The sequence below is a fragment of the Eretmochelys imbricata genome, chromosome 2, assembly GCF_965152235.1.
Source record: "Eretmochelys imbricata isolate rEreImb1 chromosome 2, rEreImb1.hap1, whole genome shotgun sequence".
Lineage (NCBI taxonomy): Eukaryota > Metazoa > Chordata > Testudines > Cheloniidae > Eretmochelys > Eretmochelys imbricata.
Window position 1 is genome coordinate 115824895 of NC_135573.1, and position 26634 is coordinate 115851528.

The window sequence follows — 26634 nt, forward strand, 5'->3', positions numbered from 1 at the left end:
CAAGAAAGAAGGGGACTTTCATGTTTATTAATATAGCTTGTTTCATCTGTAATATAACAGTGGTAAATAAGCAGATGTGATGTTTTAAGTTGCAGTGATCTCTTTCATTCACTGGGATGAGCTGTGCTCAACTTAATAGTTTATTAACCTGGGAACCACATTATACCTGCAATATGGATTTTCATATTAACCCATGATTGCCCCTTAATTATCCATTTGATTCCTGTTTGTTTTGTATGTATCATGTTAAAGCTAGTGTGGTCTCCAGCTGTTGTTTACTCCCAGTAGATAAAATGTTTGAGACATATTATAGCTATTTAAGAACAGTGTGATATGTTGTTACAAACCTTAAAAAGTCCCATTAGAGCTAAATAATTACAGATAGATACAAGTACAGTATCCGCTAATGAAAACATATGTAACACATGAAGAACTTTCTTTTTTCACTTTACTAACAGGAAAAACGTGGCCTCCGAGAAGTGAGAGTTCTTGAAAACCTAAACACCATGATCTATGAGACAAATGACCAAACTCTCCCTAAATGTGAGCAGGTGATGCATGACGATCTGAATGAAGCGTTGAAGAGATGTAAGCAAGAAGCTATTGTTGTTTTTGTGATGCAGTATTTTTAAAGGAATAATTTCAAATAATTTGGACTCAAAATATGATCCTTGCTAAAACTGCTATCGTCTAATAAGTCTTACACATCCAAATGTTTTAATTCTCAGCTCTGTGCAACTTTAAAAAAGGCTGACAGAATATGTATTTCTGCTCTACTTTGACCTTATCAAATTCCTGTTAATGTTACTTTATAGCCTTTCTATTGACTTAAGTGGGAGTTTTCAGATCCTAGAGGTGCAGCCCAACTTACTATGTAAATGGAAGGCAGTGTTGCCTGGTAGCTAGAACACTGGACTGGAACTTCAGTGCTGTGAGTTCAATTCCAGGCTCTGACATCCTGTGGGATGATCATAGGAAGTCACTTCATTTTTTTTTTTGGCTCATTTTTTCAATCTTTAAAATTGAGATAATGATCTCCTTTGTAAAACAGCACTGTGTATGTATGGTTATTTAAAACAAACAAACAAACAAACAAAAAAAAAACTTAGAGCACTTTTCATCCATAGATCTCAAGGTGTGCTTTTACAAAGGAGATCATTATCTCCATTTTAAAGATTGAGAAATAGAGGTTCAGAGAGGTGAAGTGACTTTCCCATGGTAACCCCACAGGCTAATGTTAGACCCTGGAATTGAACCCAGGACAGTCCTCCAGTATTCTATCTACCAAAGCTACAGTGTCTCCCATTTGTACAGTAAGTTTGGCTGCATTTTTAAGGTCTGAGAACTCCCACTGAAGTCAATGGAAGGGCTTTAAAGTAACATTAACAGGAATTGGATAGGGCCAAAATGGAGCAAAAATGCACTTTCTGTTTGCAACTTGTTTAAGTTGCATACAGATGTGCGTGCGCTCTCTCTCTCTCTCTTCATCTATTTATGACAGAAGATCATTCTTGTATGTGGATACAGTGCTAGTTTGATTGTTATAACCATCCAATTATATCTTTTATGGCGTACACTTTATGAAATATGCTCTCTTCTAAGGTCTGTATTTTTCTAGCTTTGTCAGTGCCATTGTATTTTATACTTTCATCTTAGCCAGCAGCACAGCCTTTCTTAGACACAAATTGGGATTAGGTAATTAACTAACTACAAAATTCAATCTAGCTGTAAAATTAAGTAATTTATATATGTCAATAATATTTCACTTTGTTATAATCAACTTGTAGTATGTATAAGCACGGTCTCTGGCATACATTGAGTAGTACACAGAAGGAGATACTACACATGTGTAGTAAAGATTGTAGAAAAATATTTAGACTTTGCATACTCCTGCTCAAAGAATGCAGTCATGTAAGTAAAGCCTGTATCTAAATATATACACACTAGGGGGCATAGCAACCTTGAAATGGCAATTACCTAACTTTTGAGTGTTTAGCTGTACAATCTATTGCGCTATATGGCAGTACTGTTGCTTTAATGATTATAAGAATAAATGAGTGACTGATATAAATATTACAGGAAACTGAGTTTTGTGTTTTTGAATGCAAGACACCCGTTGAGGGAAAAAATGAGTCTGTTCCATTGTGCACAGCGTGTATAGAATATGATGTTAAACAAGTCTGAAACTGGCTAAAAATACAGTTACCACTGTTGCTAACACATTTTCATAGAGCTAGAATCACAATGTAGAGGAGACAAGCTCCAATTTAAAAATGTTCTCCTTGTATAGTCTTTTACTACATCAATTATATTTTGGAAAAAAATAAGTAACAAAGAAACAGCCAAAACTTATTGTTCACCCCATCAAGTTCTAGTTATTGGTTTACAAGACTTTTAGATCTTTTCTGCGGTGCTGAGTAGTGCACAGTAACTTGTCAGCAATATTATGGAGTATGGGTACAGGAGGACTTGGCTGCCTTTCCTGTTTGGTTTCTGGAAAGCACAAGGGTGCAACTTAGTGCTCTATGTCCACATAGTTAGCATTGTAGAGTGCTTCCTACAAATACTGGCAAAACTTTTCAATGCAAAGGTAAGTGATCCCAGTGGGCAAAACCCACAGTCTTTCTGTGTACAGTGATAGTCTCCCAGTAGCCTCATGGTTTTTAAGCCTCTCTGTCAGGCTTCTCTTTGAGCTAGGGTAGCTGATTAATAGACTGCAATTTGTTTGTTTCAGTGCAAGCAGCCAACCAGAGGATCTTCAGACTCCAGCAGAGGGAGCAGGAAGAAAGAAAGGTAAAGACAGATGGGTGGATTTATAATGTAACCTAAATATAAGACTCTCAAACTCATCCACAGCAAATCTGCTTGCTACCTAAAAATTCTTCAGTAAAACATGATTTAGGAATACATAAGACTCTCAAACTCATCCACAGCAAATCTGCTTGCTACCTAAAAATTCTTCAGTAAAAATGATTTAGGAATACATTTTAACTGTCATTTGCTAAAAATGCAACTTCCTTTGGAATGACTTCTGCAGATGTAAGAAGGAGCTGAGTAAAGCAGCCAGCAGTCTGTGTTATAGGAGCAAAAGACTAATAGAGTCACCAGCTCCTCCCTCACTCTCCAAATGTATGGAAATGTCTTAAAAATTTCCTTTTCAATATTTTCCCCCTCTTTGCTCGGAGTGTGGTATTTGTCACATATGGGAGAAATTTTAAAAAAACCAAAAAACGTTATTTTCTGTGGAACAAAAAACACTCACGAATCTACCAGAATGGAAATGTAAAGCTTTCCTGGTTAGCTGAAAACACTGAGTATGTTATTGCTTGTTGAAAAGGAAGCATTTCATGCTTGTGCACTGGTTATTTAATGAAAGGCCATATTATAGGAATATGTGAATCATTGGAATCCCTCAATGGGCCGCACGTTGCTTGTTTGAATTATGTCTACTCTAAACCTCAAATTTGGAAAATTGTACAACAAATTAGTTTCCTATGGTACTTCTGCATTTTCCCATTTCACCTTTCATGATTGTATTTCAAAATGGTACTTCATAATTATGTGGAGATGCAGAAAATGCCAGAGCTGCCATTCTGACCTAGTCACATGAACTAAGACGTGCAGTTATGTGTATCGGCAGGTGTTCAGATTTTTCCTTGCAATATGTCATGCTTTTCATGATCAGCAGAGATGGCTAATCTACTGCAGTAGAGTACTGGCACTGTGTGAATAGTATCATGTCATGGGCCCTGTCAACATTTAGATTCATTGTACCTAACGTTGAAATGTAGATAGGAAACTGGATGAACCGACTGCCTCTTGTAGTTCTGCTATTCTTTCTGAAGTGAAATTGAAAAAGGTGGCTTGCTCTGTTTCAGAATGTTCATATTACTATATCTTCCCACTCGAGTATCAAGTTTATAGGTGGAGCACTAATCACAGCTACAGTTAAGGTTGTGTGCATGTTTCTTTTCAGGTGTGGTAAAACTTTAACTTCCTGGGTTGAAACTTCCCAAGTCTCGTCACTATCAGGGAGGGTGATTTTTATTTATTTCATTTGATTTGAATGAAATGATTCAGCCACTTTAGAGAAAGAGAGAGAGGAGAATGAGACAAAATGCTTTCCCTTATTGCATGTTTTTTTGTTAGTTAGTTTGTTTGTTTTTAAAAACAAACAAACTGTTTTGGCTTTTTTCTATCACGCTAATGTCAAAATGGCTGGTGTTAGCAACTTGAAAGTAGTTGGGGAAATACTTCTCATTGAGGAGGGAAGTGTACTTTGAGTGTTCCAGTGAAAACTGATCTTGTGTTTGTGCTATTAGAGTTTGAAAACACTCTCTCCACTTGTACAATTCCACTTAGCTACTATTATGAAACTTCTAAATGAAGGAGTGCTTGTACTGTGCATACATATCTGGTTAATTTAGGTGTAGAGCAATTTTTTGTGTGTCTCCAAAGGTGTCCATTGAATGAGGTAGCACTCTATGGGCTCTCATCCTCATCCACCACTGGGTGGTCTAGTCATATAGTTCCAGTTTGTGGAATATTTTTTTTTTCTTTCTATCTTTGAGGATAGGTAGGAAACCATAAAAATATCCATTAAAAAGTTTTGAGAACATGCCTGTGTATTGCATATGTTCTTTTTTCTTTCTAAAAAAATTTTCTGTATGAGGTGAAGCAGTGTCTGTAGATAAAGTTACCTAACATTTCCAAGTATAAATCCCCATTTTCAATTGCTTTTAATTTTAAACATTGGGGTGAAATTTTCCATGTTTGGTCTCTGCCTAAGTTTGTTGAAACTATTAAAAAGATTCAGAAATAGCTCAACTGTTTCGAAGAGCGAGGTTAGGGGATAATGGGTATCTTTGCCAAAGTGTGGGGTTTTTGGTTTGTTTCTGGTTTTGAGTTTTTCATGTGGTAGGGGTTTTTGGGTTTTGTTTTGTTTGGCATAGCCATTGACTTCATTATGAGAAAACATAACGCATTCAGAACAGGTATCACATGTCTCAGCAGTACACTAGAAGATCTCGATTTTGCTACTGACCTAGCTTTCAATGACAGTTCAGTCAATATGCAAGTAAAGACTGGAAGATTGTCCAGCATCGCAAAAAAACCAGGTTTAATACTTCCTTATGAAAAGTAAATCTTAGAAACCCAGCAACATCCAACTCAAGTATTTGATTTAGGAGGCAAAGGAATACAAGAAGTAAGTCAATTTGCATACCTTGATAGTAAAATGCAAGTCAGTGACAATGTCCACAAGGAAATAACATCACAAATTGGCATGGTGGAAGCTGTGTTCAACAGTTTAAACAAGATTTGGTCATCAAAAATCTACAACTTAAAGAACAAACTGAATCTTCAACTCTTCAAATCTTCAAAAATAACTTTTGAAGTGGTAAGAGAGTGGCCCATTACAGACAGTTGACAAGAAGGTGTGAATAATAGCATGGGCCACTCTCTAACCACTTCAGAAGTTATTTTTCCTCCCTTGGTATCTTGCTGTTAATTGATTTATCTTGTTAGATTGACCTCACACTTGGTAAAGCAACCCCCCATCCTTTCATGTATTTATACTTGTTCCTGTATTTTCACTCCATGCATCCGATGAAGTGGATTCTAGCACACAAAAGCTTATGCCTAAATAAATATGTTAGTCTCTAAGGTGCCACAAGGACTCCTCCTTGTTTTTACCATGTCATGTGTGCTATTGGACAGCTGGAAGAGTATGCAGAAGGGGTTGACCAAAGGAATGCCTCCAAACACCACTCATAGGGAAACTTATGGGCCTGAATGACAGAGGACATGCAAAGAGCGAGTCAAGATAGACAGAAATGGCAGAGCCCTGTTTGTCCACTAAGCAACATTTGATAGTGCTGGAAGGATTCAGAATTTTTAATAATTAAGTGTTTTTTGCAATGTAGAGCAAAAACTTGAAATTTCATAGGGGGATAGTAAGGTGCCTTTTGCTGTCCCTGTGAAAATCAGTCCAGATTCTGCCAAATTAATTAACAGCCAGGGAAAATTGCCATTTGCACAGCATAGTAGAACGTGTTCAACCTGGGTGAAATTCTATGGCCTGTATTATGCAAGAGGTCAGACTAGATGATGGTCCCTTCTGGCCTTAAAAATCTATTAAAGTATCACTTTCTTCTCTAATGGGTGGTCCACATTGAAGATAACAACCTATTACTGCTGTCAAAGAAGTTACTCCTTTAGTTTAAGTGGATAGAGATCTGTGGTGTTGGTCTTGAAGTCCTTTGAACCCTGATGATGAATATGTGAGGGCTATTATGATTGCACACAACAGAAATTCTAAGGTTTTTCAAGTTATTTTAATAAAATAAAACTAAGAATCAGGCAAGGGTCCTGCAAACAGCCTCATTGACTATGCAACCCTGCATCAGGAACAGGCAATCTTAATTCTAGAATTTCTTGTCTTCTGAGTGCTTGGCTTTACAAACTTAATGTTTTTAAAGTATTTATTTTATATGGAAAAGAGATGTAGACACAATCTCCCTTATCTCATTCATTGCAAACTTTTAGAATATGATTTATATATTCCTCTTTATTATTATTTTTAAAAAATTTTTATTGGATTATTATGCCATACCTGTCACTGTGGTACCCGGTCATCTTAAAACCCTGTAATATCATGTATGTACAAGGAGGCATAGTGGAGTTGCATATATAACCTTAGCTCTGATCTATCTGGACTTCTGAGTTTCTAACAGTGCAACTTTCCCACGCTCTTAATGTAACTTTGCTTATGGAATATCTTTTTCATGTGCCAATATAATTGCATTGGTGTGGCTTAATTCACTTCAGCTTCAGAATTTAACGAAGGTAATAACATGGCTTTCTATTTTTAAATGTCGTCTCTTTCCTGCCACTGTCTCTTAGAAACTGCAAATGGTGCTAATCCAACTGTTTTGGGACATTTAAAAGACAGTTGAGGATGATTTTATTTTAAACAAATTGGACTTGAAAATTCTTTCTTCTTCAATCTGTGTGTAAACTAAATACATCTATATTTTATTCTTCCCATGAGTGCCATTAATTTTTCTGCAGTGTGATGTCACAGAATGTATATAAAAGTGTGTCTTTTAATGTTTTCTTTTTAAACGGCTTTTTTCAATTTTTTTATATTTTTGCCGAGTACCACATTGCCATGAAATGCTGTGGACCTGTTTAAACAGCAGGAAATTTTTGGCTTGTCTAATACTTAAGACACAGATTCTTACTTATAGCTAACCAAGGAGTTAAAATATGACTTTGCCTAATGATTCCTGGCTACATATCCTGGTAGAATTGTACAATACTATGAATTATGTAAGACTTCTGTTCTGATCAGGTGTAGTTGTATGTGTATATGTGAACTTGCACTTCAGTTCTTCCACAGATAGGGAGTGTGATACAGCATGGCCAGAAGGCAGCAGGAGAGTGATATAGGAGAGATATGTAAGTCCCAGGCTGAGGAGAAGCCTTATTCCCTGTATAGGGAAGAAAGGTTTTTATAGATTAATTAAAAGCACCTGAAGCCAATTAGAGCACCTGAAGCTAGTCACCGGATAAAACCCCCCTGCTTCAGAGAGCAGTTTGAAGGAGTTGAAGTAGAGGAGAGTTTGGAGAAGTGCCGTGACTGGCTAGAAGACCAAGACCCTAGGTAAAGAGACACCCGACTTGTGCAGAGAGAGAGGGCAGGAAGCCCCACAAGCTGAAGAGCAGGAGAGGGAAGTAGCCGAAAGGAAGGAAGCACTAGTTCAAGTGGTTTACCACTATCCCTAGGGCCCCTGGGCTGGGACCTGAAGTAGAGGGCAGGCCCGGGTCCCTCCCTCTCCACTACCTTTCTCTGGGTTACTAGTGGGACAGTAGATACCCTAGTTCAGGGGCAGGAAACTGTGCCCTGAACCCCCCCTCCCCCTCCAAGAAGAGGAAGCACGGGACCCATCATAATCGTACCAGCAATTTGCCACAGGAGGCATTGGCATGTCATGTAGTATTGTATCCTTGTGTCTAAGATGTCAACACACAATAATTTAGGTCAGGATGCAACTTATTACATATATGATGATGCGTTATACTGTGGCCAAATAATATCTGTAAAGAAAATCATGGGGCTTCTTGTGTGTGGATTCTTTGATCGTTGGATTGCGATTAGTAGGTAGTGCCGTCTTATATTTACTTAGGTCTGACTTATTTGCTTTTTTGGAAAACTAGAATGTGCATTAAAAATTGGCAAGTGCTCTATTTTAACTTGCATTTTGGGAACTAAGGATTTAAATTATAGAACTTTCAAAAATTTTTCTATACAGTGAAAGACTTTCTGTACAGGCAGTCTCATGTTGTTGTTGAATTAGGATTGCACAAATGACAATACAGAAGTGAAGAGTTAAAATTAGATTATACTTTGAAAAGCTACTCTGTAAAAACACATTACAGTGAGTTTATTCTTTGTGTCTCTTATCCCATGTCAAACGTTGTCAGTTTACAAGTTAAAATGTCTTTTCTGACTGGAAGCCCTATAAACTTATGGTGAGATTTGAAAATCAAGTTGTTTATTTCTGGTTTATTCATCATTATCTGCAATCCAGAATCTGCAATTGAAGTTTTAAAACTTTTCTCTAAAAATACCCCCACTCTCCTGGGGGTGGGGTCGGGGGGGGTTATTCTGCTGGTTGTGTCTGGGCAAGAATATAATCACGCTCGCGTTCCAATAGCTGCATTGGTTCCGCAATGCTAACAGAAATAAAAAGTAGTAAAAGCTTATAGAAAAGTAAATAGTTATAAGGAACAAATCTGAGGAGAAAAGGTGCTGTTTTCATAGTTACTTTTATTACTATAACTGCACTTTAAAATGTATGCATCATTTATAACTTTGCAGTAGTAAAGGCTTTGAATTTAGGAAGTCAGAAGGAGTTTTCTAGATGTGCTGACATTTTTTTGAAGATTACAGAAAGTCTAATCCTTCTAGCTCCTAGTACATGAATATGAATTTATTCAAAGTGCTTGATGCATTTTTAGTTTTAGTTTTGTTATTTATAATAGATGCTTCACAGCTGGAGTACCGATATTGTAAAGAAACTTCAAGTTAACAATATCTTAAGTTTTTATATGCTTAGGAATATGCCACTAATTATCTAATATCTAGTATTCTAATTATCTGTGGAAGTTCCCTGCATTATTATAGAAGGGGGTGACTTCCAAAATGCAAACCTCCCATGCTACACATAATTCCTTGACCTGGTGAATATAGATGTTGCAGAAACTACATGACACAGTAACATTACACACCTCAGTTGGGGAAATAATGAAAAACTAATATATACATAAGTGTCAACAGAATATTATGTGTTTTGCTTTCTCATTTATTTCCCTTCCCCTCCCCTCCAGTACCCATAGTGATTAACTACTAAATCTAATAACTTTACTGCTTAGTAAATCAGTCTGCTGTATATTAAGATCTTCAGATACTTTACCTATATAAAGCCAGTATTTTTTATAGTATATGTTCATATTAACATTTTAGAGCACTAGTAGACTTTCATTTTTAATTTATTTCCCTTTCAGAATATATAGGCAGTGGAAGCACAGCTTCCCACAAAGGTTGTAGTATTTACATGTTAAGCCTGCTCTGTTTTATTATGCTGTGTCCAGAGGTAGCTGAATTTCCATCCAGATCTCCCAGTCTTCAAATATTTATTATCCCTTAAGACAGGAAGAATAAGCTTTGGAAAACATTGGTTCTCATTTGGGCAGTCTGTATTTACACATGTGCAGAATTCCATAAAGATCTTTTGGTTTGGTTGTCACTTGAATTTAAATATCGACAGAAAAATATCAAACGCTTGGGTTAAATATTTTTTTTGCTTCTGTGGCTCATTAGATAGATTTATAATCTGTTCTAAATTTAACTTTGGCTTTGTAGGGGAGTCAAAAAATAAAATTTGAAAATTCTGGAAATAAAGTATTCAGGATATTTCTTGCTGGCATTGCTGAAATTACAAATTAACATTGTAAGGCTCCCACTCCAGTACCCCAGTTGTCCAAAGCCAGAGGTCCCAAAACTGTGGGGTGCGCCCTCCCGGGGGGCACAGAGGAACATTTGGGGAGCGCATGGTGGTGCCCAGGCCAGCCCCCATTGGGTCAGGGAGGGAGCGCCACACTTCCAGACCGGCTCCACCCCCAGCCTTGCTCCTCTCTCAACCCTCTTCAGACCCCAGTCCTGCTCTGCCTCCAAGCCTGGGCCAGCCCCCAAGGGGCTGGGGAGGGAGCGCAACGCTCCGACTCTGGTCCAGCTCTGCCCTCGTTCTCTCTCTGCCCCCAGCCTAGCTCTACCTCTAGACCCAGCTCCTCCCCCATCCCCCGTTCTACCCCCAGCTCCACCCTCAGCCCAAGCTCCACTGCAGGAAGTCTTGGCTGTGCAGTAATGGAGGGGGGCGCAGACAGATTCTGTTACTTGTAGGGGGGTAGGAGGAGTGCAACTGGAAAAGTTTGAGCACCACCGCCCTATGGCATCCACAAACTTCAAAGAGTTGATTTCCATAGATATAAACCAGATTAGTTGAAAGAGTGCTGTGAAGCACTCCAGCACATGAAGAATCTAAGATTGCTATCTTTACAGCGGTTCTAGCTCCTGCTGACCCGAAATGCCTGGCCACTAGACTGCTAGGCTAATGTTACTCCTTTTAAAAAAAAAAAAAAAAAATGCAGAGACTTTTCAGTCAACATTAGCATTGGAACTGTGATGCACATGAGCTTTCCTTCCATAAAATCCAGTTTATACCACCATGTTAACAGTACAGGCTGATTAGCAGGAGTACTCAGCACATAAATGTGTCCTTAACTGAGTGGGCATCTTGTATTCTGTTTCAGGGCTAGTTCCACAGATCCTCAGTGTAGCCTGTCTGTAGATGTAGGGGTTAGAATCAAAACTGATTGGACAGTTGATGAGGGACTAGCCCCTGCTTTCCAAAGACCCCCTCAATTTTGTTCTGCCTCCTGTAGGTACTGGCAGGGAAGTGGAATCCAGCACCAACTATAAGAGAGCGAGAGAGCTTTTGTTAATTAGTAATTTGGATAATCTTTGGTGTAGTTTGGATGTATTGGTCAGCTGCTGGACATCAAGAAATCTTCCACAAGATATTTCTACTCTATGAAGTATTTCTGCATCTGGGCAAGATAAAGATTCTGGTCCTCACCAGTCTTTCGTGTTCTTTATTCCATACTGCCTTCATCTCAGACAATCATTTCTCTCCCTCAGCTCTGTAAAGAGTTTTCTTGGCTGCAATCTCAGCCTTTTATCCTTCAATTCAGGAATTAATGTATTTTCTCATGTGTTACAGTGCCAGGATTCCTAAAATGCCTGCTTCATGTGTTGTCTTCCGTCTGGGAGCTAATGCTATCTTGGGACTTAAATGTGCTTGCCAAACTAATAGAACCCACCCCTTGACATGTGGCTTGATTGCTCTCTGTACCATATCTTACTAGAGACTGTTCTTAATGATAATCACATTGGTCCAAAGAGCTTATGAGATGCAGACGCTAATGGTTGACCTACCACATACCATGTTCTCTCTCACCTAAAGTTCCCTTTTTTAAGTGACTCTTGATTTCCACTTAAATCAGTCTGTTAACATGCTTGTGGTGAACCTCTGCTTTCACCTGTTCCTCAGCTACATGTGGGAAGGCTAGGTTGCGTTGTCTAAATGTCAAGAAGACTCTGAATTCTTATCTGAGTAAGTCACCCAGAGTCTGTATAGCACATGGAGACTACGCCAGGGGCCAGTGAACTTCCACTCCAAGACTGTCAAATTGGATCAGACTCTGTATCCACACTTGAGTAAGCAGGGATGCTAATGCCAAATGGTCTGAGGATATATTCCTCCATGTCTAAGGTGGTCTGTACTGCATGTCTCAGCGTCTCCAACATATAGGGTACATGCAAAGCTGCTACCTGGAATTCTATCCATATTTTACAGCATTACTCGCTGGAGTTAGCATTTAGATTTATAGACTCAACTTGGGAGAGTTAGACCTATAATCTCTTTGAAGCAGTCCTCGGACCCCCCCTCTTACCCCCCCCCCCCATTGTGGTCTAGGAAGCTGCTAGTCACTCACCTACTTGCACTCATTTTCAAAGAAGGAAAAAATAGATACTTACCATACTAACTGCTTCTTTAAGAAAATTGACTGCCTGGGTCCACAATTCCCATCCTCCTTCCCCACTATTTCAGAGTTTTACAATAGATTCTTTAGTGAATGGAAGAAACTGAGTGGCATTTGGTGCTATGCTGGTATATTCTCAAATGGGGAAGCATAAAGACATAAACATATGGATACCCAACTCCAAATTGCATGTTTGGGTGTACATATTCCTACACCATGGAACTGTGCAGGTAGGAACTACAGTCATGCTGGTAAGTAACCATCTTGTATCCTCTGTAGTATATTCTTGTTTTAATTGTAGTTTTCTTTATTTTAAACAAACTAGGCTAGTTTTCCTTTGTTGGCCATTTATTTCTGGTCACAAACGGTGGGGTATTTCTTCAACACATGGATCTACGTACAAGTAACAATATTCATTGACAAAGGACACCATCTATTCAAGGGACACCATCATAGGACCTAATCTCATCAGCCACACCATCAGGGGCTTGTTCGCCTGCACATGTACCAATGTGATACATGCCATCATGTGCTAGCAATGCCCCTCTCCCATGTACCTTGGCCAAACCGGACAGTCTCTACGCAAAAGAATAAATGGACACAAATCTGACATCAGGAATCATAACATTCAAAAACCAGTAGGAAAACACTTCAATCTCCCTGGTCACTCAATAACAGACCTAAAAGTGGCAATTCTTCAACAAAAAAACTTTAAAAACAGACTCCAACGTGAACCTGCAGAACTGGAATTAATTTGCAAACTGGACACCATCAGATTAGGCCTGAATAAAGACTGGGAGTCATTACAGAACATAAACCTAATTTCCCCAATACTAATTTCCCCCTGCTGTTACTCACGCCTTCTTGTCAACTGTCTGAAATGGGCCACTCTCATTACCACTTCAAAAGTTATTTTTCCTCCCTTGGTATCCTGCTGTTAATTGATTTGTCTCATTAGGCTGACCTCACACTTGGTAAGGCAACTCACATCTTTTCATGTAGTTATACCTGCTCCTATATTTTTCCACTCCATGCATCTGATGAAGTGAGTTCTAACCCACAAAAGCATATGCCCAAATAAATTGGTTAACCTCTAAGGTGCCACAAGGACTCGTCATTGTTTTGACAAAGGATAGTTCATTTGAGCTGTCTTTATCCTTTCTACAGTGAGATCTTTTCTTAACTAGTTTTTCAGCTGACATGACTGAAGAACAGGGAAGTGGTGATGTATTCAGGTTGCACAGTGAGCTAGTAAACGTTTCCTGAATGCCAGACTTCCTGGTATTTCTGAGAATCTATAACAATTGCAGAATGAAACATTAAAACTTCTAACATTTTTGTTCATCACAGTTCTTGTTTTAACTCATAAGAGAACTTGAGTAAGTGCTCATATAAACAAACTGAGGTGATTTACAAAAAGAAAAAGAGTACTTGTGGCACCTTAGAGACTAACAAATTTATTTGAGCATAAGCTTTTGTGAGCTACAGATCACTTCATCGGATGCATACAACTGCTCAAATAAATTGGTTAGTCTCTAAGGTGCCACATCATGAATAGGTCGGAATATGAACAAGAGGCTGCTCGGCAGCTCTCCAACACGAGTTTCTACAAGCCATTACCCTATGATCCCACTGAGAGTTACCAAAAGCAACTACAGCATTTGCTCAAGAAACTTCCTGAAAAAGCACAAGATCAAATCCGCACAGACACCCCCCTGGAACCCCGACCTGGGATATTCTATCTACTACCCAAGATCCATAAACCTGGAACTCCTGGGCGCCCCATCATTTCAGGCATTGGCACCCTGACAGCAGGATTGTCTGGCTATGTAGACTCCCTCCTCAGGCCCTACGCTACCAGCACTCCCAGCTACCTTCGAGACACCACTGACTTCCTGAGGAAACTTCAATCCATCGGTGATCTTCCTGATAACACCATCCTGGCCACTATGGATATAGAAGCCCTCTACACCAACATTCCACACAAAGATGGACTACAAGCCGTCAGGAACACTATCCCCGATAATGTCACGGCTAACCTGGTGGCTGAACTTTGTGACTTTGTCCTTACCCATAACTATTTCACATTTGGGGACAATGTATACCTTCAGATCAGCGGCACTGCTATGGATACCCGCATGGCCCCACAGTATGCCAACATTTTTATGGTTGATTTAGAACAACGCTTCCTCAGCTCTCGTCCCCTAAAGCCCCTACTCTACTTGCGCTATATTGATGACATCTTCATCATCTGGACCCATGGAAAAGAAGCCCTTGAGGAATTCCACCATGATTTCAACAATTTCCATCCCACCACCAACCTCAGCCTGGTCCAGTCCACACAAGAGATCCACTTCCTGGACACTACAGTGCTAATAAACAATGGTCACATAAACACCACCCTATACCAGAAACCTACTGACCGCTATTCCTACCTGCATGCCTCCAGCTTTCACCCTGACCACACCACACGATCCATCGTCTACAGCCAAGCTCTGCGATACAACCGCATTTGCTCCAACCCCTCAGACAGAGACAAACACCTACAAGATCTCTGTCAAGCTTTCTTACAACTACAATACCCACCTGCGGAAGTAAAGAAACAGATTGATAGAGCCAGAAGAGTTCCCAGAAGTTACCTACTACAGGACAGGCCTAACAAAGAAAATAACAGAACGCCACTAGCCGTCACCTTCAGCCCCCAACTAAAACCCCTCCAACGCATTATTAAGGATCTACAACCTATCCTAAAGGATGACCCAACACTCTCACAAATCTTGGGAGACAGGCCAGTCCTTGCCTACAGACAGCCCCGCAACCTGAAGCAAATACTCACCAACAACCACATACCACACAACAGAACCACTAACCCAGGAACTTATCCTTGCAACAAAGCCCGTTGCCAATTGTGCCCACATATCTATTCAGGGGACATCATCACAGGGCCTAATAACATCAGCCACACTATCAGAGGCTCGTTCACCTGCACATCCACCAATGTGATTTATGCCATCATGTGCCAGCAATGCCCCTCTGCCATGTACATTGGTCAAACTGGACAGTCTCTACGTAAAAGAATAAATGGACACAAATCAGATGTCAGGAATTATAACATTCATAAACCAGTCGGAGAACACTTCAATCTCTCTGGTCACGCAATCACAGACATGAAGGTCGCTATCTTAAAACAAAAAAACTTCAAATCCAGACTCCAGCGAGAAACTGCTGAATTGGAATTCATTTGCAAATTGGATACTATTAATTTAGGCTTAAATAGAGACTGGGAGTGGCTAAGTCATTATGCAAGGTAGCCTATTTCCTCTTGTTTTTTCCTACCCCCCCCCCCGATGTTCTGGTTTAACTTGGATTTAAACTTGGAGAATGGTCAGTTTGGATGAGCTATTACCAGCAGGAGAGTGAGTTTGTGTGTGTATGGGGGTGGGTTTTTGGAGGGGGGTGAGGGAGTGAGAGAACCTGGATTTGTGCAGGAAATGGCCTAACTTCATTATCATGCACATTGTGTAAAGAGTTGTCACTTTGGATGGGCTATCACCAGCAGGAGAGTGAATTTGTGTGGGGGGGTGGAGGGTGAGAAAACCTGGATTTGTGCTGGAAATGGCCTAACCTGAAGATTACTTTAGATAAGCTATTACCAGCAGGACAGTGGGGTGGGAGGAGGTATTGTTTCATATTCTCTGTGTATATATAAAGTCTGCTGCAGTTTCCACGGTATGCATCTGATGAAGTGAGCTGTAGCTCACGAAAGCTCATGCTCAAATAAATTGGTTAGTCTCTAAGGTGCCACAAGTACTCCTTTTCTTTCTGAAACCTTTTTCTTTTTGCGAATACAGACTAACATGGCTGTTACTCTGAAACCTGAGGTGATTTAAACCTCTGGACATAAAGTTTGGCTGCCTGATGTCATACCTGTGTCAATAAACTCTAGTATACAAACACTCTAACTTTTTTTTTTTTTTTTTAATTTTTAGCTTACATTAGCAATAGGAGAGGCTGTATTTCTCCGCGAGATTATTGCATATCTTGAGTGATCAGTCACTTTTTAATGATATGCACTGTAAAATCTTTGTGCTGTGTCACTTTTACTCAGCATGATGTGAAAATCAACTAGTGCTTCACAACAGGGAGTCTTAATTGCCAGCACTAAGAGGCTAGTACTTTGTCTAGCTTATAAATTAATACATATGATTAAGGTTATGCCCTAGGCTTGCAAGTGGTTTGACTTTGAGGTGTGAGAAATATAAAGTGAAGGTGTAGAGTATGGAAGGTTCCCAAGGAAGAGAATGTCTCAGTTGGAAATAACATTCCTTTAAGATGAAAATAACTTCGTACTTTTCCACAATCTTGCAAAATTGTCAAGAAAATTTGCCAGGCCAGGCACAAAACTGACTTCTGCTGGGCTGTTAACACAAAAATAAAAATTTTTGATGGCCACAAAAATATAACGTGGCTTAAATCTTAAAATATGGTAATGATGAATTGTATAATGTTTTGTTGTACCTAGAATTCATGATATCACCTAATAACAGTGACTTGTGAAAATTCACCTATTTATTCTAAGAGCCACTCAAGTATATCTTAAGACGAAAAGGAGTACTTGTGGCACCTTAGAGACTAACAAATTTATTTGAGCATAAGCTTTCATGAGCTACAGCTCACTTCATTGGATGCAAATAAATTTGTTAGTCTCTAAGGTGCCACAAGTCCTCATTTTCTTTTTACGGATACAGACTAATGCGGCTGCTACTCTGAAACCTGTCAAGTATGCCTTGTAGATCAGATAATTGGAGGTGGTTTGGGTGTGGGGCAGTGCATTTTTGAAGAAAATTCATGTGTATATCTCTAGTATAGTGTATGATTGATAATGTCTGTGTTGAAAAGCTTTTAAATCTCTCTGGTCACTTAAGGATGTTGTTGGAAAGTGTGAAGTGGATTTTCACATTTTAATAAACTACTTTACTTGCTGTTTCCCTCCTTTGGGGATTAGGTGTTTTTAATGGTAATGTACTTAAGTATTTTGTTAAAGATGATATAGGGAATAATATAACCCTTATCCGCAAGTTAATATTTTTTGCATGTAGTACAGTACTAAAGGGAGCTCGTGTCTAATCCCTCTAGGTTGTTAGTATAGAATGTATCATTGTGTTTCTGAATTTTACTGAGGGAGCCTCCTAGTGTTTGTTATCTGTGCAGTGACTAAATTGTGTTTGTTAGTTACCAAGACTGGAAAATTTCCATAAAACCATTAAGGGGAGAATAAACTCCCAGCATCTCTGTGCGATATGCGAGATAAAAGCCATCTTGTTGTATGATCATATTTTTTTGCTTTAGTTGATATATGATCAGAGTAGTTTCAAGTTTCTGTACGTGACTTATAGTATACCTTAAGGTTGTACAGTTCTTTGGATTTTTCACCGTAGGTGAATATCAATTTACCAAACAAAATTAAGTCAAGTACTAGAGAACCTTCTGCTTATTGCTCATGCTGTCATTCTTAAATACCTGTTGCATAGACAAGAAGCTTCCTGTAAAGGCTTAGTAATGTACATAGTCCTGTTGTGTTCTTATGTTGAGATTAATGTTGAATTTCCTGGCCAGAAGTGAGAGTATTAATGACAGAGCTAGCAGTTGGGTAAATTAGAATATCATTTTGTAAGTGCATTGATGGGGATATTTTGGGTGTCAGTGAATAAAATGACAGGTTTCAGAGTAGCAGCCATATTAGTCTGTATTTGCAAAAAGAAAAGGAGTACTTGTGGCACCTTAGAGACTAACAAATTTATTTGAACATAAGCTTTCATGAACTACAGCTCACTTCATTGGATTCTTCCACTGAATGCATCCGATGAAGTGAGCTGTAGCTCACAAAAGCTTATGCTCAAATAAATTTGTTAGTCTCTAAGGTGCCACAAGTCCTCCTTTTCTTTTAGTGAATAAAATGTTAGAATTGAGGCTGAGGGAGTCTTGGTAATGCAGACATTTGCGTGGGAGGGAACTCCCTGAGACAGTAAGAGAGAATATGGGCTATATACTTTTTTTAAATTGTAGCATGTGTCAAATGTACAGGACTGACAGCCCTGGAGACCCAAATCCTCCATTCACAGGAGGTAGCAATGCAAGCTTCTGCATACATCCCCACCTTGTGTGCCTGGGCCTTCAAATAGAGCGTAAAGAGGATAGTTCACTCTTCGTGTCCAGGCCTTCCATTTTTACCTGCTGAGACTGCCAAAGGTATGCCAAGGCAGTGTTCTTTGTGATATGGGTACCTGTCCTCTTGAGACCATAAACTCATTTTATACAGGTCACTCAACAACCATCAAATAGCAGTGATTTAGGGGTTTTACTGAGTTAGGCCAGTGCTTGAACCTGTATTCTAGAAGTGAAAGGCTCAGTATCCCAAACCACTGAGTCTTTTTTTGGGTTGAAATTTCCACATCACTATATGGGTGGAGAGAATGAACACACTACTGTGTAGTGTCTGTCATCCGATCATTCCTGCTTGTTTGCTCTGGCATAGGCTAGTTTTAATGTCATCTTTTGCTTTCTGATTTTAAAAATGTATACTATTCATATCTTCATATTCATATTTTCAAGTCTCCATTTATATTGCAGATCAGTTTACAACCCTTCAGACTCATTTTTATTTTGTGCATAAAATCATTACTTTATGAAACTTAGGACAATTCTGTTAAGATACGTTTACTTTTTCATTAGTACACTGCCTGTATTTATTTAAAGGGTAAAAATTATAGTAGTTGTTTTTCAGCATTAAATTGTTTAATCCTATTTGATCATATTTTTGAGGAACCCAAAGAGCCTGGCTGTTAATATCACTTTGTCAATGTCTTTCTTTTGGGCCAAGACAAACTAGAAAGACTGTTTTGGAGAAGAAGGAAAAAGGGTGGGGAAGGAAGCAATCTTTTGACCAGTGATTTTTAGTATCCTAAATCATTTGGGGAGCCTTAGATATAATAGACATCTAAGGCTCCCCAAGTGTCCAGTGGTTTTATCAGCTCAATTACTTTATACGTGAGTGGAAATGGTACTCCAGAACATGGTAATACTTGCTGTTTTCCTGCAAACCATGTTGTCAGGGGTGCAGTCCAGTCCAATCTGAACTGTGGTTACTTACAGGTAGGCACTCTATAATCATTCAGATACATTATTAATAAACTGCATAAACAATTCATTAACACTTCAAAAATTGAAAAGGTATAGAAATACCAGCTCTCTGATGGGACTATAGGTATGTATTTTTTTAACAGCTGCTCTGTTTTGTAAAGAAGATATGCAGAACTTTTCAATGAGTGATAGTGCAACGGCACTTTGAGTGCTATGTGGTAAAATTAGCATGTTGACACCATGATTTATTTTTGCATGAAAAAGCTAAATACATAATGTGGAGGAATAAAAACAAGCTAGACATCATGTAGTGTAAATCCATCTTAATTTGCTAAAATATTGGATGAATATATGAGTTTGCACAATTGTACTACTCCTTTGCTGAACTACTCTATATAGAAAATGGATAGAAAATGCTGATGTACCGTCACCCATGAAAGATCAACAGAACCGATGTAAAAACAGCTGTACAGAGTTATTGCGATTTCTCTGTTCTTGGAATAAAACACTAGAAGGTCAGACTATTACTTACAAATATTGGGTAAAAGCTCGTCTTTTAATGTCTGTTCACCTTTCTTTAGAACTGTCTTTCTTTCAAGACAAGGGGGTGAACAGAATCCTATTTACCAGAAACAATGAGTAATGTGGAAGCTTGAGGAAAAATTACCAATGATAAATATGTATAAAAACCATTAGGCACAGTGAAAACTTCTTGGCTGAATGAGAAACACAATCTACCAATTCCCAAAAGTCAAAATATGAAAATAAGAACTACAAAGATGGTCTGTCTTTTTTCCTTTGGCCTTAGAGGTTTCTTCATCAAGACTTGTTTCTGGTGGTAATATTGAACCTTACCATTATAGTGTTTTGGAAATTTGTTTTGTTACGAGTTTAAAAATATCCATTGAGATATTTAAACATGTTCTTGTTTCAATTAACAAAACACTAATTTTTATACTGAGGTTGATGTGTAAGGTATAACCAACAGAAAAATAGAACTAACAGAATGAAAGGTGGACTGAAATATACTACATGTACAGTAGTACACACTATTTTGTTACCATCTTTGTCTGTTTCACTAAATTTTGAGGCTCTCTATATTTATAGTTGTGATGGGATTTCAGCCATTACAAGAGGCAACCATTTTGCACTTGTCCTTGTGATGTTTGAAGAATCACCTCTCTTTAGGCTCCCGTGCAGGAAGTCAGGAATCTTCAGTGCAAATACACACACTAAATGAACGCATTTGACTCCCTAAAATTGTACTTTATTTCTCTCTCACAGATGTGAAATATAGTGGGCACAATATTTTCCAATATCAGCCTTTTGTAACATAGACTAGATGTATTTTGAAAGCATTGTTAAACCATAGAATCACCTGTTTGTCTTTGCTGTGCCAGGCATAGCTCCCTGGCTGGTCAGAAAGAACTGGGCTAAGATATTTTTTAAAAAATGAGCTAGAGTTTATTTAAACAATTCCCCTTCTAATCTCTAAGCCATCCTGAAATAGCCAGAAATTCTTGCTTAAATGATGAATTTCCCTGTCTGAGGGTCTAGCCAGTTTCTTTCAAAATGAACAAGGTTACACTGTGTCCATTTCCACTCTAGGTATCTGTAGTGTACATAACCAAGATGGAGACTACAAACAATAAATAGCATATTCCTGTGATCAAAAGTGCTTTTTTAAAACAAAATGTGGGCAAGTGGGATAGGCCATACTAAGATCAGGAATAGTACTTCCAGTATCAGATAACAGAAATTACGTGGATTGTAGCCGAATGGAAGTGTTATCTTTAGAGTTTGATTATTTTTTTTATTTTTTTTATTTTTTTTGTGGCTAGTCTAGAATAGAGGCAAGTTGCCATTAATTATGTGATGAGGCTGCATGGTTACAACTTTTCTTTTGATTTGTGCAGTGTGACTAGATGAATATAACTTTTACTTTCTGATGCTGGAATGAAAGCTGGTCTCTTTAATATGTTTTGCTTTTGTAAGGTCATCAAATCTGCATTAACCCACTGTCTTCATCTAGAAACAGTTTCTATAACTTCCCTTTCTCCTCTCAGCTTCAGACTGACACGCTAATGGCTGGTGAAAAGCAGCGTCTAGCCCATTGGGAAGTGTTCATGAAAGACCAACACAACAAACGAGCAGAAGTGGATGAAGAGCACAGAAAAGCTATGGAGCGCCTTAAAGAACAATATGCTGAGATGGAGAAGGACCTGGCTAAATATTCTTCTTTTTAAGACCTTTTTCATTGTTGTTGGGGTTTTTTGTGCCAGTACTCTTTTTTGCTTCAGACTTATCAGAACAACACTGAGGTTCTTTCAGAAAGCCTAATCAAAATAGGGGGGAAAAAAACCCCACATCCTGTTGTAACTATAACAAAAGTTTGATTTAGGAAGAAGAGTTTTGCATACCTCCAACTTTAAGTGCCTCTACAAGCTTGTTTTGTTCAAGGTGATTGGTGTTATTACTATCTCAGTTTGTAGGACAGGCAGCAGGTCTAGAAATGGAGTTCTGCCTTTATACCATGGCTACATCAATTTAGGGAGTTGCAAACTAGAATTTCTTGGCTTGTGAAGACAGCCTTGTCTGCGGGGAAGAAAGTTTAATTTAGTTTTTATTATCTCTGTATAAGGCCACAGCCCTGCCACAGAGAGCAGGTATTATAAATGCAAGCCATGCTTGGCTGAAATCAGGATGTACACACACTCATTAACGGTTATTTTGAGAAAACCAGCATGTCTTGCAAAACAGTGGATTCTGAAAGGCTAGAATGTGTTACTCAGATACAGTTACAGCTGCATTGTTATGAAGTCGAGTTGAGATATTAATTGCCCTCTAAAATAGGCACCACAAGAGTGGCTGTGAGGGCACAGGAAACAATGTTTTTTCTCTCTGTGTAACTGGCTCATGGCTTTCTTGTAGCTGTACACTCCTAAGAATCTCTTCCACCCCACCCCTGCCCAAACCACCTAAAAGTAACTTTTAAAAGTATATCCGTCCTTCCATTAGCATTTTATCAGGTACAGTATTTACGTTAAGTATTTGTCCTGCCATTGGTGCACTCAGTAGGATGAGCAATGCCCACCTTATTGGGACTTATTACCTAAATCTGTTGTGATAAACTTAATACAGTTGAGGAAAGATCTTTGTTTTTGTCAGAATGGCAAGCAGGTAAGTGGCATTAAAAGTGAAGCATCTGCAGTATTAATTTGTGTTCTGATTAACAGGAGTATTTGCAAGCTCCTGTCATCACCATGATCATTTCTTTTGATTTAAAATCTTCATGTAATAGCAATATAACTGAATAACTTAGCTTAATTATCCTTTTATAAACCAAGTGAACTTAAATGCAATAACAGAATGAAACTTGATGCAAGCTAATCTGAGGGACAGGAAGAGCTTTCAAATATTATTTTAAGTACTATGTAATATAAAATAAAAACAGGTAAAAATAAACAGAACTTTCTCATTATCTGTGTTGGAATTCCACTATGCAGACAATGGTTGCCTGTGGAAATTTATGGCTTGGTGTCAAGGCTCCATTCTTGGCAGCATGTTGATAATGTGATTAAAGTTAGCAAAGGAGATGGAATAAGTATTTGAGATTTCTTTCAATAACACTGAATTCCTGCCAAACTGCTCTATCCGCTACTGTAGGCCTGACAGCTTCATCAATCATCATCAGGTACCTGGACTGAAAAGAGCACTTGCTGACACTGAAGCATGGTGGAATGTTGTTAATTCTGTTGTTGGAAAAAACATAGATGGCTCCAAAGTATTCCACGTATAAAAAGTGAGGAGAACCTACTAACGAAAACCTCTGTTGAATGGAAGGTGATTTCTGGAATATCTCTAAGCTTAAGTACCCATTCATGAATGGATGCTGTAACTAAGAGCCCGATTTACGTGCTCTAAGAGCCCGATTTACGTGCTTCATCAGAAAAATAGAAGATACTGTTGCCTGTCTTTAGGGTCCAGAGTCTCAATAGCATTTGTTCATTGTAAGGATTAAACTGAAAACACTCTGTCTTCCACAAAATGTTTTAATAATGAATGTCCTCAAAACCAAAATAACTTTTTAACAAATGTACTTTAAGTCTCATTTGGTACTGAATGAGTTTGATTTGTATCTTATTCCTATAAAATAATACGTAATATCAGATCCGCTCTGTTTTGAACAAAAATAAACCTACTGTGTCTCTGATATGTCCCACTTGAGGGCTGATAAAAATGATGTAGATGTTGCAAGACTGGTGTATGCTGAACATCTGCACGAGAGTAAGAATTTTAAGCCTAGGGGACTGCACTTCATTGGCCAAGAAAGCCTAAAATAGATTAAATGAATGATAATACCTAAGGTTAACTATTTTCAAAAGCCAGTGGTACTTTGTGTTTTGAAAATTCCCTCTCAATATTCATTTTGTGAATTTATGCATTTAGGAAATATTTTGAAGAAAAGTGCTTATAGTTGATCTTTAACATATGACAAACATCAATCTGTTTGTTGGCCCACTTCACTGGGAGACTACAAGAAAAATATTTCACTATTAAGTTATTCAATAGTCTTATTTTTTTAAAATAGATATTGTGCTGTAGCTCTTGAAATAAATTAACAGTACATACAACTTGACTTTACAGTGGTTTAGCAAGGTGGATGAAAAAATACTTTGTTCTAAAACTTAAAGGAAAACTGTAGTGCTTAGTTATAGCTTAGATAGCTAAATAAATGCATCATGTATGTATGTATGTATGATTTTATTTACCTGTCACTCTTTCAGTATTTGTTTAGTGAATGAGGCTGTGGTTTATCACGAGGCTAATGATATTTCTCAGCAGGGGCTCTATTGGAAAATGATAGTATAGAATTTGAAGTATCTATTTCACTCATTTGAAGAAAAAATGCATATGAAGGGAGTTTCAAAGTTGGATAGTAAACTACATAAAAGAAATTAAATGTTTAGCCTGGCTTAAAATGTTTAAATTCTTAACAATTAATCTTTCCAAAATCACTTTGAGTACCGATACAACTCCCATTAAAGTTGGTTTTAAAAAAAATTCCACTGGACTCTACTGGGAGTTGGATCAGGCCTTTGACTTTTGCTACATTTGAATGATGAAGCTGATGTTTGCAATCCTGCTTTGTATCAGACTAAGGTGGTAGCTTTCTGCTTGATTGTTAACACTTTTTTATATTTAGTAGTCTGAGTCTAAACTATATTGATTTATTCTTCTATGTAACTAGAAGTAGTGGGTAGAATATCCTATACTCACTGGAATTGTCCTTAAATTTTAAGATGAGCTTTCTATTTTGACACCTACACAGCAAGAAAGCAATACTTGAAGGATGGTGAAAAAACTGCTTCTGCAGTGTTAATAGCCTGCTTAAAAGTATTACTTAGACCAATAGTAGAATAGTCATGATACTTTTTATTTTTGTAATATTGATCAATGCCTTGTTTAAAAAAAAATTTAAAAATCCTCTGTTCAGCTGTTCTGGGCCTCTAATCTCTTTGATGCTTAAGCAGACCTTTTATTTTTAGTAGGGGGAAGAGGAAGTGAGACTCACATAGATTCTGCTCCCACCTATACCAACCCTAGATGATACCTCTTAAGAGAAATTCCACATCCAATGACTTGTGGTTGGAATATCACATTTTCACTGACTTTTATTTATGAAATATATTTTAAAAAAAAATTTCCTTGACCAAATTTTGTCTCTCTCAAATAACTTATATTAAAATGGAGAAAATAAGTGAAAACGTTATCACCCATGATTCATTTCATTCAGAGGAGTTAATTCTCCAGTTGAAAAGGGTGTTGTAGCTCTCTACACACCCTGGACTCTGAAATTTGCAGGTACTCGGCAGTAGACGGCAATGTGAGTATGACTGCTTTCAAACAGAGAGGCAAATGTTCCTTAATCATACTAGTACACTCACATGGATAAGCTAGAGGATGATATATAATTGGATCCCAAAATAACTATATGGTAGCTTTTGTACCAGTAAGTAGTGAGACGTGTGTTGGACCAAACTACAGCTATTCTAGCCAAAAAGCTATACTTCTTACCTGCAGTATTTTGCCTTCTTTTTTGAGGACCAGTACTGCTGCAGGTGCTTCTTGCTACAATGATGATACGTCTGATAAATTCTAAGAAGAGTTGTTGCCATTGTAGATTTTGTTTAAATAAAAGTTAGCCTAAATGTGTTTGCGAAGTGGAGGCTGGCATCACTAACTGCCTCATAGGTGCGTTTTTTGCTGCCACCACTGTATAAACAGTGGATCAAGTTGTCTGAAATGGCTTGAATTAAAGCAGTGGGCTCTTGTCAGAGGACGCCTCTGACCCTTTTAATTATACCATAGCGATAGCACGTACGGGAACTAGCACAAACCAGATTGCTATACAATGCTACACAATATTTAATCAAAACATAAAAGTGACCTTTTAAAAGCATTTCAACGTTAGAGTTGAGTGGTAGAGAAAAAGCTTGGTATTTGTGTTCTTTTTGAAACCCATCACTCCCGTTGCCATATATGTGCTATAGAAAATTGTAATAGTCACTGGAAAAAAAATTATTTTAACCATAGTAGCATTTTAAATAAATGCCTTTTAAAAGGCAAGTATCATTTATTTAAAGAAGAAAAAGCATAAAATATTGTATTTGGTGCTATTAGTCCTTCCTATATTAAGGCACTTCCAGGTACAGTAGCAGCTGCTTAGATTTTTTGCTCCCATTCATCTGGGCTGTCCTTTATTTTCAGCAGTCTCTCTACAGTCCTGTCCTGCTTCCTTGTTCCACATGAGAGAGGCTGTGTGAGGTCTGAGGGAGCTAGAGCCAGCTCTGATGAGTAAGTATGGCGTGGAAGTCTATGGGTTTGGGACATTACCCAATGCCATGGACCTCCAAAACCCGGCCCTGGGAGGGATTGCTTCTTACAAAATTCAGTGAGGTGAGCCTTAGGAAAGATCCTGGTAATTTTGTCAATTTTTCTGTAGAAGGGGAAGGTCCAGTATGGCTATCTGAGCAGGAGAAAGGGTAGTCAATTCTAGTAAGATTCAGACTTGTGGTCCTGGGAATCTACGCATTTCAAACTGGATGTTTTGGCAACTCAACCATTCCATCTCACAAATAACTGTGTGAATGTGTGTCCAGTGGAGAGGAACTGCAAACAAGAGAGACTTGCACCACCAGTATGACCTAATGGAGCAAACAGTGAAAGTGGGTGGATAATATTAATGCTTTGAATACCTGCAAACTTGCATTTAGTAGTCTACTGGAATTCACAACCTGAGCCCACAGAGTATCAATCTTTTTT

At 38.3% G+C, this 26634-nt stretch overlaps 1 protein-coding gene across 1 annotated transcript in view; it reads left to right on the forward strand.

The window, feature by feature from the left end:
• Window positions 1-24711, forward strand: part of BLOC1S5 (biogenesis of lysosomal organelles complex 1 subunit 5) — a 37348-nt gene extending 12637 nt beyond the window's left edge. The window contains exons 3-5 of the mRNA XM_077810664.1: window positions 459-588; window positions 2735-2793; window positions 21375-24711. Coding sequence (XP_077666790.1) covers window positions 459-588; window positions 2735-2793; window positions 21375-21554 — 369 coding nt within the window. The 3' untranslated portion in view covers window positions 21555-24711. The remainder of the gene's footprint in view (window positions 1-458; window positions 589-2734; window positions 2794-21374) is intronic.
• The last annotated feature ends 1923 nt before the right edge of the window (window positions 24712-26634 follow it).